We start from the raw sequence: 13,944 nt of genomic DNA, 5'->3' as shown, positions 1-13,944 counted from the left end.
ATGAGCATTAAAACAGTCTATGATTAAAACCCGCTGGAACGTTTAGCAGCTGAACACATCCTCTTCCGTAAACGTCACTTTGGCGGGAAGTGGTCGCCACTTCGTAAGGGACAAAAAAAGAAAAAAGTTCAACAGACATTTTACCCTTTAAACAATAACTTGGCTCATTGACGATATATCCACAATATAAATCAGCCCGTCAACACTGAGATGTCTACTTCATCCGTGTCTAAGGTAATATTCAGACGTAATGTTTTATTTTATAAAACATTGAAAAATCAAGGTGTCAAATCGTCGTTTATGTTTTTGTTAACTAGTTAACAGTTTGTAGTTTAAGACTGTCATTCTTTCAGGGCTGTTTCGTTTTCAAGCCAAGCGCTAAGAAGAAAAAGACACAAGAAAAGGGTTTGGGTGAGTTATTTAAAATGTGACCGTGTAAGCTGTGAGCTGTCAAATCCCTATTTGTTAGACTGATGTTTGGATGTCATTTCTCAACAGAGGATTATTTCCTTAATGGCTGTGATGGAGCTGAGCACAGAGAAACCAGGTTTAAACTTTGTCAAGAGTTGTGGGACAAGATTAAAGCAGATACAGAGGTAATAGCAGCTGTTATACTATCCTTTCAGTCAGAACTTTAAATCATAAGTTTAATAATGAATAACATCAGAGGGAATCTGTTTGGAAGTCATCTCTAATTTCTAAGAGTCAGTTTGTCTTTCTTTATGTGTTAGGTACTGAACAGAGTGTACATGAGCTTGAAATTTAATTACTAAACCACTGTCACAAAAACTTACATTGGAAAATAAACTTTGTATTCACTCAACTCTAAATCTGGTCACATTGCATATTTTGACCAAATACTAAATTGGAAAAAGAAAATGATTTAATACAGTTTTTTTCTGCACTTATTAGACTGGAGTTGGTTAATTGTACCCTAAATGTTCGAAACTCACATTAGGGTGTTTAACTCTTTGTTCTCGCTCTCCATTAGGTTTTACAGGAGGAACTCAACAGGAAAATCCTGGACAGTTTGCTCGACTTCACGAGGAAGTGCTCGTCCACGCGTCAGCACAGTGACTGGGCAGCGCAGATGAGGGCGAGTGAGATTCCCACAGCGGCTCTAGTGCTCGGTACGTTGATGATGAGACTGTGAAACTGTTGGGATCTGCTTTTGTTATTATCTTAGTATGCCGCCTTTGAGTGTTTCTTGGAGAATAACGTGGCAGTTCCTTCACAGGTGTGAATGTCCCAGACCACGACATGACCTTCCAGAGTCTGTCTGACCTGCTGCAGCAGTCTGTCAGCCCTCATGTGGCGTCTGTGCTGGCCAAAGAGTGCGGTGGTAATGGATTGTTTTCTTTTTAGACACCGTTTTAAATAAGTAGTGACGGTTCCAACATCTCTATGATTTTTGTCCCTTACCTCTGTTGCAGTTTGAGGTTACAGTGTCTGCTTCTTTTCAGCATTGAAGCATTTGATGAAGAGAGTCCTGGAGAGTTTGATGGGCACCTTAGTAACTGTGGATGATGATGAGGAGGAGGCTGAGCGTGTCGGCACCCCACTGCACAAGAGTGTGCACTGTTCGCTCAGTACGCTCTGTGATTGGTACAACGCAAAAACAAAGGTGTGATGATAAAGAAACAACTCGTAGGCATGACTTTAAATTCACTGCGAGGTGCGTCTCAAATTTGGCACACATAACGCACTTGAGTCAACGTTTTGTTTTTTTCCTGTGATTTTTTTTCAGAAATCCAGTTCTGATACTCCTGGAAAAAAGCGTAGCTGTCCAGCCAGCGAGGATGCACAGCAGCCTCCTGTTGTAATTATTTTCAAAGATTTGGAGGCTTTCAACCCAAGAGTTCTTCAGGACTTCATTCTCATATGCAGGTAACAAATAGCTCTTCACATGAAATCTCTTAAACCAATGCTTTACTGCTTATTATCTATAAAGATCCTTCATAAATCTGCTTTTGTAGCCTGCCTCCCTCATTCACCTCGTTAGTATTAGTGTCACCACATCACATCAGTATACCTGGTTTTCATTGTCACTCAATAATCATGTCCACTGTTTCACAGCCGCTACGTTCAACGTCTTCCGCTGATGTTCATCTTTGGCATTGCCACCTCTCCCAGCACCATCCAGCGCATACTGCCGCACTCTGTGTCCTCACTGCTGTGCATCGAACTCTTCCAGTCTCTGTCCTGCACACAGCACCTGGCTACAGTCATAGACAAGGTAGAGTCCCTCTCTCGTACAGTGCAGCAGAGTGAAGAAGGATTGACTTAAATAGTCCACTTACAGATACAAATAAACACTTTACATGTTTCCTCTGCTCCATTTCAAACAATACAATTCAAACAGTTAATGACCAGAAAAGGAAAAAGCTCTTCTGCCTATCCTTTACAACTCTTAAAATAACCCAGAGAACATCAGGACTAAAACAAAGGGAAAAAAATGTACGCGGATCAACTCTGAACAGTCTCTGAATTCTTTGTCACTCTGCAGAGAACGACGTACGTTCTGTCTCCTCCTTGAAGCTGTTCAAGAGTTTGACTCCCAAAACTGAAACGCATCTGTACACACGACTGCAGCTAACTCTGACATCTTAATAAACGTACAGTATGTGAAAAGTGATGCTGATGTTTACCTCACAGGGGAACTCGAATCGTGTACACGTCACACAACACGGCATCTCTTAACATGCAGAGTGCTGTTTGAAGACTTCATCAGCGGTTGAATGGTGTTAAGACGACAATGAAGCCTTTTTATAGAATCGTCTGATTGAATCCAGTTTTTTTTCATAGCTGATCATGGAAGGGTGATCTCTTTCAGAGGAGTAGTCTACGGGAAGAGATGGATGATCTCATCTGTCAATGTAATGTCATCTATAACAACAGCCTTTTTGATTTGTGATGCTTTAATAGAGCTGCAGTCAGGAGGTTTGAGTTCAACAATATTTACACTTTATTATTGCCATTTTATCTTGATGTGCATTAACTTTGCCTCTCTACTCTGTTTTAAACACAAAGCCAGCAGTTTAACTGTGAAGTTTGAATTTGTTCACAGTTGATCCTGACCCCACACTTCCCCTTCAAGCTCAGTGGTAAAGTGATGCAGGTGCTGATCAGCATCTTCCTCTACCACGACTTCTCAGTGAGAAACTTCATCAAGGGCGTTCAGGTGAGAGAAGGTCTCAATCCTCGATGCTTTATGCGTCCGTGTCTCGAACTCTCTTTGACTGACGAATGTTTGTTTGTTTTTTTGAGACATGCCGTAAAGCGAACGTTGCGTTTCTGTCTTTTGAGCAGCTGGCCATGCTCGAGCACTTCCACTCTCAGCCTCTCAGCGTGCTCTGCTGCAAGAAGGAGGAGGCTCTGCTCAACGTGACGCAGCTACGTCAGAGCGACTTGGAGAGGATCAGGCAGCTGCCGTCTTTCATAAGGTACACACACACACAAACGCGCGCCAGGAATTTAGTTTTTGAGTCGGCGTCTTATTCCCTACTCTCATCTAACTACAATTACGTCAAATCTCCAAAAAGACACAACAGACATAGAGAGCAAAACACTGTAGATATAACTAATGTGGCTGCAAGCAGAAATCAAACTTTAGTTAGTTAGTTAGTTAGTTTCACCCAAATGTGATTAACATGCATCTTCTCCATGGCTTTTTTTCTCCTTAATGAATCTAATAATATAATCTAATAGTAAGACTTTAATTGAAGTCTTACTCCTGCCTTTTTCAGGTATGTAGAGAAGCAGGAACCTCAGGAACAAGTGAACCTGTCGACGGACGACACTCACTTAAAGGTACATGTCCTATTTCATCTCTACACCTGAACAATCAGACAGACTGAGTTGCACGCCTGCGAGCAGAAGACCGTTGGTTTAGTCGTTCTCTCTTTGCAGGACGTGTGTCAGAAGCTGGTTAAGGAGCTTCATAAATACCACAAGAACTATTATCCCGTCCTGAGGTGTCTCCACACTCTGACTACATCTTTACCTCGATATCCACTCGGAAAACAGGCAAGAAAAGGACGGCTTTGAAGTGTTGGGAAAACGTTTTTGTTCAATCTGTTTGGCTTTAACACTGTTGTGTCTGTGTGCCACAGATTAGAGAGCTCCATTTAACATGTCTTGAGAAGAATGTTTGGGACAATGAGGAATACCAGTCAGCCATGAAGCTTCTGAAGTAAGTCGAAATGTTCAGTCTGACCGTCAACAAATAAGACAAAGAATAAAAATAAAATGTAAGTTCCAAATGTCTCGTCTCTGGTCATGGACTAGCGTGTTCTGCCAACATTTGACCAACAGATGGATAAATCTGTGAGGATATTTAAAAGAAAACTGCTCCCCCTGGTGGCCGGATGGAAGGCTCTCTCAGAGTGATTCTTCACTTTTCACACGTTGACCTTCTCTGGTTTCCCTGCAGGATGCTCGCTAAAGACCAGCTGATGGCTTTGCTGCAGAGGTGTGTCGAGATTCTGCAGCCCGTCAAGTCAAAAAACATGAAGAACGCTCGTGTCCAGCTGGAGGAACTGCTCGCCAAATTCAAGCAGCTGGATGGTAAGTAGTAAAGATAAGAGAGGGAGCCCAAGGGGACATTAATCTCTGCTGATAGAGTCCTACCCTCAGGTAGTCTCCTTCTGTTGGATAATTATTTTGAGAGATGTTTTAATGTGCAACATGGAATAATTATTTGTTTTTACTGTACTCTTTTTTTTTTTTTTCTTCTTGTTTTTCGCAGCAGCAGCTGAGGCTCCACCCTGTGTTGAAGAAAGTCTCACATCTCCAGTGAAAAATCTTGGAAAGAAAACCGATCTGTTCCAGCTGCAGAAGGTTTTTTATGATGATATATTTAGTCTCTCCACCACACTGTCTTGCTTTGACTTATTATTATTATTATTATTGTTGTGTGTGTAGACGCTGCTGGAAATGAACGAGACTCGGAGGTCCAAGAAGCTGAGTCCGTTTGAGCTCCTGCGTAACGAAGCTCTGGAGTTCATGGACGGCTTAGTGAAGTAAGACATGTTGAGCCCTCCCCCTTTTTTTCTTTTTTTTTTTTTCTTCCCCGCACTGCTGCAACACTTTGACATTATTAAATCACGTGAGATTCTTCTCAAGCTGACGTCTCTGTCCCTCCCAGGACTCACCTGCCCCCGCCTGAGTCTCAGACACTGAGTGAAGTTTGCTACTACAGTTCTTCTGCCACTGTGAGACGCCACCTCAACGCAACGCCTCGCACCTCCATTCAGGCTGCTCTCAACACTCCGTACTATTATCTACAGGTACGTCGGCCTCATACTAATATCGTCACATGGCATGAACCTGAAAGCAAAGTACATTTAGATTTTATAAAGTGATGATAACATGTTGTTGGCTTGAGAATTTTAAGCTAAGAAATGCACATGAAAAAACCCCAAACACTCCTCCCTCTGTCTTCAGAACGACCGCTTAATAACTGAGGATGGCTCCGTCTCTAATGCGGCTCCTGACATCTGCGTCGTGTACAAACTCCACCTGGAGTGCGGCAGGCTCATTAACCTGTACGACTGGCTCGAGGTACGCGTTGATTTATTTCAGTTCCATTTTGGACTTGTGATGTCAGGCACCTTTCATCTCTGCCCTATAAAATCGCTCTTTGCACGTTTGTTGTTTTCTTTCTTCCACGTTATTGATCACAAAGATAGATGTTTCACTTTATTGATGTGAAAATCAATCTTTGTCCCGGAGTTGACTGTGTGCTGACATGGATGAAATCTGTTTTGTTTTTCAGGCCTATGCTACTGTCGTTTCTGCTGCCGAGGGTAACAACCCTGATTCTGACACTTTCTGCAAAGTGGACGAAGTGAAACAGTATCCTTCCTTCTTTACATGCAGGTTTGTCTTCCCATCATGCTCTTCCTGACTTACTTTTTCGAGGTAAGGATTTCGCTGTTGGGGGACAAACAAGCTCCTATGATGACTGAGGCTCAGTGAAAGATGATGTGGCTGTAGTGACAGGGTTTTGGTTTTTTTAGCATATGAACCACATTTGGGACGTTTTGCTCCTTAACCTGCTCTCCAGCGCTCGATTCATCCGAGCCGTGTCCGAGCTCGAGTTCCTGGGTTTCATCAAATCCACCAAACAGAAGACTGACCACGTGGCTCGACTCACCTGGGGGGGTTGCTGACCTATAGTTACACCTGTGGTCATTGTCTCGCTCTTATCAAACTAGATTTACATTTTGTACTGTATTTTTCCTCTCTAATAAAAGTGTCTGATAGTCATTGACGTTAAGGTTGAATATATACAGCTTTGTACACAACACATGGTTACAGGAATTTAATCCATCATAAATAGTAACATGTTGGCTATTCCAAACTCAACAGTCTACAGTGATATCTAAAGATCCACAGTAAAGCCAATTGTTTACGTTTACATGAACCCGAGTTAACATCACGTTTGGGTCAATCAGAGAACCGTCGATGGAGAAAAGCCTGCAGTTCAAACATTTCTGGAGTTGGTGCGATCAATCCTGCTTGACTCAGTATTTTTAAATAATGACAGGCGACTCCTAAAAATCAACGTTCCACAACTGCTCAGTGTCTAATATGCATCACAACAATGCTCAACTCTTAAAAGATTTTTATTGTTTTGTCCAATAAGTACATTGGTTTCAAAGTGATACCAGCAAAACAAAAGTCAAAATAAATAAAACACTGGAAGGGAGAACAAAAAAAATAAATTGAATTGAATTAGCCCACTATATGCAGAGTTAAAAAGCAATGCACAGAGAACAAACTGCAAACATAGTCGCTCTGTTCAGCTGTGTTTCTTCCACTCCCTCTCAGATTGACCAGCAAACCTCATGTAAAACTCTGTCGCTTCATCATATTTACATGTAACAAACAGAAAACGAGTGACAAAGCCTGGAATGCCGGGAACTATTACAAAAGTGAGATAACTGTAGATACGCATACAGCGGGAGGAACATAGGCCACTGGTAGAGATAGGGTCCATTCATTTACATCAGGAAGCACCTAGTTGCTTACATCAATGTGGTAACAACTGACGACAGCTTCATATAAACCTTTGCCCAAAGACAGAAATATGGCACAGTAAGAAATCGTTTCATCTAAACTGGCTGAACTGAATCTCTTGCGATGATGATCTTTATTTTATTTTTTGTCCTTTCTTGAGATATCGCTGTTAGCTTGCAGCAAGGGGAAGGCCGTCTTGCAAAGGTTTCTGTGCCACACTCAGGAAACATCTGGAGGAGAGGGAGATGAAATCAAATATAGACGTGTTGCTTTTAACTTCAAAGGCAGAGATCAAACCCAGAGATTCAAGTCGGCCTGCTTTCTTGGACGGCCTTCCAGTGAAACAGGAATGTGGAAATGATTGAAGAGGAAATAAAATAACTCACAGCTTGCAGGTTGCTCCCCAAATCGCCGCATTAACTGATCGTGTGTGAACTTCACAAAGGTGTCATACTGCTCTGTAATTTAAAAAAGGGGGGGGGACACAAAATCAGAATTCCTTCTTCAGAGTGTTATTTTCAACTCCTCATTTCTATTGTGAATTAAAAACAAGCTTGGCTCAGCACAAAACAAGTTCCATGTATGCACTTTAGTACTCGTGTAGTCAATATTACTGATGAATGTTTTCTAAATCAATTTGAAGAAAACTACCAAACATCTGCAGCACAGTTTTAAGGATTTGTTGACCGCTATTTTATACGCAGAATAACTACATTTAGTAACTTTTCTTTTTTTAATAGCCAGTCACAAATCAAAGATGTTGGGGGTTTTTTTAAACAAGGATTCAGATGGTTACATAGCTTTATAGCGTACTCGCTAATTGTATACCAACCTGCCAGTTTTGAGGTCATTGTCTCCTCGTACTCCTCCCGCACCTTCTCTTCCTTTTCTTTAAGCAGGCGTTCGCAAATCATTCCAACTTGTCTGAGGGTGAATAATGGCTGTTCTTTTCTAGAGGGAGAAACGCATCCAGAGGACGCTCCTGGATAAATGAAAGAAAAACATGGCGTAAGTGGCTTTTTTTTTTTAAAGCACCTCGAGAACATGGTGGGCTGTGACTCTGGATCAGGGGAGACCTTTTCCTCCAACACACCTGGCATGCTGGTAACATTCATAGTAGATGATTGAGATGGGGACTCTGGAGAATAGCAGCACTCTGACTGTTGGTAGCCTCCATCTAGATGCTTCCTCTTTTGAATGCGTTTGTACTCCTGCTTAATGCTGTTGAGGATTTGTTCTGGTGGGACAAAGGAGACAGTAAGAGGTCCATTAGTCAACACGTTACGAAGTGGATAACTCATTTGGACCTCTGATGAGCTTTTGTTTTCTGGTTAGTCGAATAAGCCTGATTGACTGATCACCAAGCAGGCCAACAGAAGTAACATTACCTGCACTAAGAGTTGACGATGACTCCCCAAAGGGCGAGGGCTCCATGCTTAGATACTTCCTAGGAGATGAGGAGGAGGAGGAAGGGGACACGGGGATGCATCTTCGTCTTTTCGGGGACGTAGGACTCATTAGCGGATCAAAATCCATGCTCCTCTTCAGGGTGGCTCCACACGCCATGACTTGGATTTGTTAAAGGGGCTGAGGAGAGGAGGAGGAGGGGAGCAAAATACCTAAACATGTGAATAAATGAAGCGGTACCATCACATAGTTAAGATAACTATTAACCACACGCCTCTTTGGCACAACTTGCTGATTACAACGTGAAATGTGCTGCTAAATCTACGATGAGTCCATGCTGAGCATACTGCGCAGCTGAGGCTTTAAACCCTCCCTAACAAGCTAACAGCAGCTAGTTAGCTGATAATCAAAAAGAAAACAAAGCTAACGTTAGCTTTCGCTGCCGTTAAGTCGGACGGAGCGTTGTGGTGTAACGTACATTTGAATAAAGCTTTTTTTCTTTTACCTTATTTGAAGGAGTAATGTTGTTCCGTCCGACTGCGTTCAACAACTCGAGTTGTTCCGAAAGTTGCTTCCCCAAAAAGTTGAAGTGACGATCAGCCGGCTGCTGCGAGACACGGGAGCTAGCTAACCTAACGTAGCTGCTTGTTTTCGATATGGGGGGCTGGATGTCGGTTTCTGACGTCACACATTCTGCAAAGCATTCTGGGTTGCGTAGTAACTCAGTTGAGCTATGCAGTCGAGGACAGGAACGTGAGATCGATGTAGTCCTAATGATCGACAACCATACCGATTCAATATTGTACTGGATGAAATGTTAATGTACATCTCAGTATGGTGGAAAATAGCAGACAATGGATGCTTATTATTTATTGCCACAAGAGGGCAGTGTCACATAAAAGAAGCCTACACACCTCAACTGTTTATTTAGGCCTACCAGAGGAGGCTGCAGACTAAGATGTTTAGATATAAACACGTGTTTATATGTTTATACATCTATGACTGTGGATCCCTAGAGGTCTAAACTTTGCGACATTGTCACAAGAAATAAACAAGTTTATTTATGTTATACATTAGATTCTTCTTTGAAAGTGTGTCTGGAACTTTTCTTTTCCGTTATTCAAAATTCTTTTATCCAATCCCTTACCCACTCTTAAGTGAAGCGATCAGTTTTAGCTGCTTAAAAAGTAAAATGTCAAAATGAGTTACAGGAACATTTTTCTTAGATTTCATTGTTTTATTGAATAAAAAAAAAGACACCAGGTAGGCCTACTGATCAAATTATTGGGAAAAAATAGACAGCCTTCATACATTTATTTGATTCCTTTTGTTTGCCTCTACAAAGTTATGGGGCAAACTGGCACAATGGATGCTTACAGAAATACAGAAGCATAGCTTCTCACAAAATGCAGCAACTGTTTCACAAGCACATGTATAATATGCAGTAATGTGTTATTTCTGGAATCACAGAATAAAGTTTTGGTTAGATCGAAACACAGATCATGTAAGACTTTCAATGATCCTTTGCAAAGTATTTAGTCATGAAATAAATAAAATAGAATAACAAATAGCCTCAGTGGCAAGTTTCACAAAATAATTGCCTCAAAATCATTCAGCATCCATTCAAATCATGGTATGCACAGGGTATGCAGATTCTATACTTACAAGCATTGTGCTTTTATTCAAACAACATTTTGCATGATAGACAACATTTCACCTTGCGTTACTGCCACAATATTGCTATGATATGAAGTCAGAAAAAGAAATAACAAAATGGAACACAATGTTTATTTTAATTCAAAGCTGAAATCTGTAACTTTATGGCAATTCATTCAAAATGAACGCCACAGAGTGTAGTGTTTTGTGAAAATTTTATATCAAATTTGCTATTTTTAAACAAATTGTTGCCCCCCCCCTCCAGTTTACCGAGTTAGCTCACACTCTACCAAACACCTCAGTATGGTAACAGGATTTTTAGAGATTTCAGCTTTTAGCAACAAAAACCTGTATTTCAGTCAGTTTTTAAGTCATTTTTTTGGCACATTTCACAGTAACAGAGAAGATGGGTAAGGGGGTTGGAGCTATTCTACAATATCTTTTCTTCACAGTTGTAATAGAGCAGAGATGCTTCTCTTTTTAGACTGGCTCTGCAGAAGATGTCTCAGTCCCTCCAGAAACGGTAACCTGTGCTACTTTTACTCTAGCTTTTCCAGAACAGGCTCTATCTCTCCCTGCCCCGCCTACTGTGCTTCTCACACTCCTGCTGTTCCAGTCGCTCTCAGCACTGTTGTCAAGCGTCTGCGACGCTCTCCGGCACATGTGGCAGATGTTGAGGAAGGCCCTGCGCAGGTCTTTGCTCCTCATGGCGTAGATCACAGGGTTCACGGTGGAGTTGAGCAGGCACAACATGCTGGTAAAGGCAAACACGGTCTTGATGAAGTCGTTCACTTTCCCAAAGATGTCGATGATCATGATGGTCAGAAGCGGGCCCCAGCAGATGATGAGGGCCACCAGGATCAGGACCAGGGTTTTAGCCAGACGCAGGTCCATACGGGCCTGCTCCGGCCTCACTGTCTGCACTTTGGTTCCCCCTGCGGTGTAGACGATTACGCTCCTCTGGGAAGTGCGGCTCAACATGCGTACTGCGTGGTTGTGGGACTTCCAGAGGATGAACATGTAGGCGTAAATAATGAAGAGCACTAAGATACTCGTCATACCGATCCAGAACATCAGGTACTTCTGGTCGATAAGAGGGAAGATGTCGGAGCAGACAGAGTTGAGGCGCTTGCAATTCCAACCAAGCAGCGGCAGCAGCGAGATGATGATGGAGGTGGTCCACATCAAACTAAAGGCAATGACTGCTTTAGTCTTTGTGACAATGCGTTTGTACGCCATGGGCCTATGGATGGAGATGTAGCGGTCAATGGCGGTGAGAAACAGGCTGCCTACTGAGGCCGTAAAGGAGGCGATGACCCCAGCTAGCTTAAAGAGGAAAACGTTGGGAGTGTCCTTCCTGTGGAGAACGTGAAAGTCCAGAAAGCTGTAGACGAAAATGATGCTGCCTATGAGGTCAGCCACCGCCAGGCTGCCAATGAAATGATAGGATGGTCGAGAGCGAAGCGTCTGCGAGTGTAGGATCACACACAGCACCATTAGGTTCTCTAGGACTGTAAATGTACCCAATGTGAGTGCCAAGATGGCGACTGCAAGCTGCTGACCAGGTGTCAGAATCATGAAACACTCCATGTTGTCCACCATGTCCTCCCCGCACTGTGCAGGCCCCCCGCTCTCAACAGAGCTGCCATTGCTCAGCAGGAAGTCTGTGACGTTGGTGGGCAAAACGGGAGCGAGGCCGCCAATCATGACATCTTTACTTCCAGGGACAAACCCTTGGAGGAAGGAGTTACTGAATGAGGGAGGTTTCTCAAAACGGAATCTGTTCTTGATCAGAGTTGAGTCCATGGAGGAGGGGTCGTCATAGCTGGCGTCATTAGAGCCGAGATACTGCACACCTGTTGTGAGCGTGCTCATTGTGGTGCCTGCTATCCTTTCCAAAGCTGACTGCATGGCTGGTAAATGGAGGCAGAAACGCTCAGTGGAGAGGTGTGGGTTCTGACAGCATTAGACCCATGCAAAAAGACATCTATGAAGAGAAAATAATTTTATTTAAAAATGTGTATACATTTGTATAAAATAAGGCATCTTAAATTCAGCCTTTAAATTCAGAATACAATGAAATAACATGAATGCGTACTTGTGATTCATATGGTGTAAAATGAATTTGTTGCCTGGAGATATTGGGAGAATCTGTGCATCAGCCAGCTGACTCCTGAACAGATGCATTACAGACAATAGTGGGAAACTGAACAGTTGATGACAAACCTGTGCAGCCCCAGGGGAAATCATTGCATTAAGTATGTAGGACAGCTCGGCTTTCTTATTAATTAAAGAGGTCATTAAGCATTAATCTGTTTTTACTCCCAATAATCACGGGATTAATTAGGCATCAAGGGAGGAACAATAGAAAGAATGCACAAATCTGTCAAAAGAAGCGTCTAAATTCTGATAATGACAGCAGTAATTGAAAGCTTACTTTCAATGAGTGTTCGATCAAACATTTTTGAAGAGGGAGAACAGTGTTGGCAAACCTATAAACGTGACATGCTGTAAACCTTTAAGAATGAAGACCAAATATGATGTGCTTGATATCTTTACTGGATCCAAATGATGCTAGATTGGAAACTCTTAAAGTGAAATTAACTACACCTGATTATTTAAACATTAGCCTACAAATACATGTAAAACTGTCACGGAGAGAGAGAAAAAACAATAGCGTACCTTGATTTTCATAAAACTGCTGCTCCGACTCATGATGCGAAAAAGTGAACTGGTAGTAAACCGGTCCGTTGTTTATTTTTTTATTTTTTTTCTTCTTCTTTTTGTTTCCCGTTTTTCAATAACAGTTAGGCTTCAGAAGGACAAAAGAACTCAGCCAGGAATAGAAAAACAATTGTTGCTGCTGTTGTTGTTGTTGTGATGATAAATTAACCAGGGAAAACTCTCCTGCGTTGACTCCACAGATCCTGTCAATGTCAGATCCAGAGCAGACTCCAGCAGGCAGCCGGTGGGGAGTGACTGTTTGTGTGAGCGCGCAGCTTCAAGGCTCCTTTTTGTGCGCCTGCTGGTCACGTGGTGTGAGGTGTTCGAGCCTGGAAGAACGAAGTACATTTCCGAGCATCACCCACACCTTTATTTACAGCTGCTGCTGCTGCTGCGTGCAAGACATGCAAACCTGAGGTTTGTTGTGACGAGCTTCCGCTTTATTACGCGTCAAATAGGCCTACAAATAAGAACAATAGACTTTTAGCAATTATGTTCTTCTAAATGCTTTCTGAGAAGCACCTTAAAATGATTATTTAGGCTATATGCTTTCTTTACAATAAAGGTGTTAAAATACACACATCTGCTTCACTAAATAAAATTATTTGGTTCAAGGGAGATCATTTTTGTGATTTTACAAAACAAAATGATTGCACAATAAAATACAGTTGTAATCTAATCCCCCCCCTTCCCAAAAAACCCAAATAACACAAACTTGCACACAAGTATACAAATGCATGTAACTTCTGGTTCGACATTTTATACTGGGCGGGCATACAAAGATCTGTCAACACTTCAGAAGGCACCATCACAGAGATTGATTCTATCGAAGAAGAAAAAAAAATCAAACAAAAACTAACTTTTGACTTCCCTTCAGTATTGACAGGCCAAGCATCTATAATCATTTAAATGAAATATGTAATACACATTTAAAATATACATTAAACAAATTATTACTGTAAACACTATTTGAATCAGTTGAAGGCATATTAATAACTGTTATAAGCAAATATATAAAGAAAATCACAATGAAAAGAGCCATTTTGCATACAAGCACACTGAGTTTCTGATGCGTTCTTATCTTTCCTTTTCACATAGGTTTATGGTTTTTCTTGCCAACACTGGTTTTTACTT

General features: G+C 41.9%; 3 protein-coding genes across 4 annotated transcripts; 1 reads left to right on the top strand and 2 right to left on the bottom strand.

Annotated features, from left to right (window-relative positions):
- Positions 1 to 45: 45 nt before the first annotated feature.
- On the top strand, positions 46 to 6,724 carry orc3 (origin recognition complex, subunit 3). Of its 2 annotated transcripts, none has more exons than XM_079370686.1 (20): positions 46 to 234; positions 354 to 405; positions 499 to 596; positions 992 to 1,130; positions 1,238 to 1,342; positions 1,464 to 1,624; positions 1,748 to 1,887; positions 2,077 to 2,236; positions 3,068 to 3,181; positions 3,310 to 3,443; positions 3,747 to 3,810; positions 3,910 to 4,026; positions 4,113 to 4,192; positions 4,433 to 4,566; positions 4,748 to 4,839; positions 4,924 to 5,021; positions 5,147 to 5,288; positions 5,446 to 5,562; positions 5,777 to 5,856; positions 6,068 to 6,724. In XM_079370686.1, the coding sequence occupies exons 1-20, from the start codon at positions 211 to 213 to the stop codon at positions 6,171 to 6,173; spliced, it is 2,157 nt and encodes a 718-aa protein (XP_079226812.1). In that variant the 5' UTR covers positions 46 to 210; the 3' UTR covers positions 6,174 to 6,724. The 2 variants fall into 2 exon arrangements, with proteins under 2 accessions (XP_079226812.1, XP_079226811.1); XM_079370685.1 differs by having other exon boundaries at positions 4,745 to 4,839.
- On the bottom strand, positions 6,612 to 9,129 carry LOC306841051 (akirin-2-like). The gene is made up of 6 exons (XM_079370687.1): positions 8,936 to 9,129; positions 8,412 to 8,610; positions 8,117 to 8,260; positions 7,856 to 8,005; positions 7,410 to 7,481; positions 6,612 to 7,253 (listed from the first exon to the last, which is right to left on the bottom strand). The coding sequence occupies exons 2-6, from the start codon at positions 8,587 to 8,589 to the stop codon at positions 7,243 to 7,245; spliced, it is 555 nt and encodes a 184-aa protein (XP_079226813.1). The 5' UTR covers positions 8,590 to 8,610; positions 8,936 to 9,129; the 3' UTR covers positions 6,612 to 7,242.
- Positions 9,130 to 9,670: 541 nt separating this feature from the next.
- On the bottom strand, positions 9,671 to 13,364 carry LOC306840668 (cannabinoid receptor type 1B-like). The gene is made up of 2 exons (XM_079370098.1): positions 12,769 to 13,364; positions 9,671 to 12,073 (listed from the first exon to the last, which is right to left on the bottom strand). The coding sequence occupies exon 2, from the start codon at positions 11,995 to 11,997 to the stop codon at positions 10,567 to 10,569; it is 1,431 nt and encodes a 476-aa protein (XP_079226224.1). The 5' UTR covers positions 11,998 to 12,073; positions 12,769 to 13,364; the 3' UTR covers positions 9,671 to 10,566.
- Positions 13,365 to 13,944: the final 580 nt, after the last annotated feature.

Source organism: Symphodus melops, assembly GCF_947650265.1.
Source record: "Symphodus melops genome assembly, chromosome: 19".
NCBI classification, from domain to species: Eukaryota; Metazoa; Chordata; class Actinopteri; order Labriformes; family Labridae; genus Symphodus; species Symphodus melops.
The sequence above is the reverse complement of the archived record's forward strand: the minus strand, read 5'-3'. Positions and strand labels throughout refer to the sequence as shown.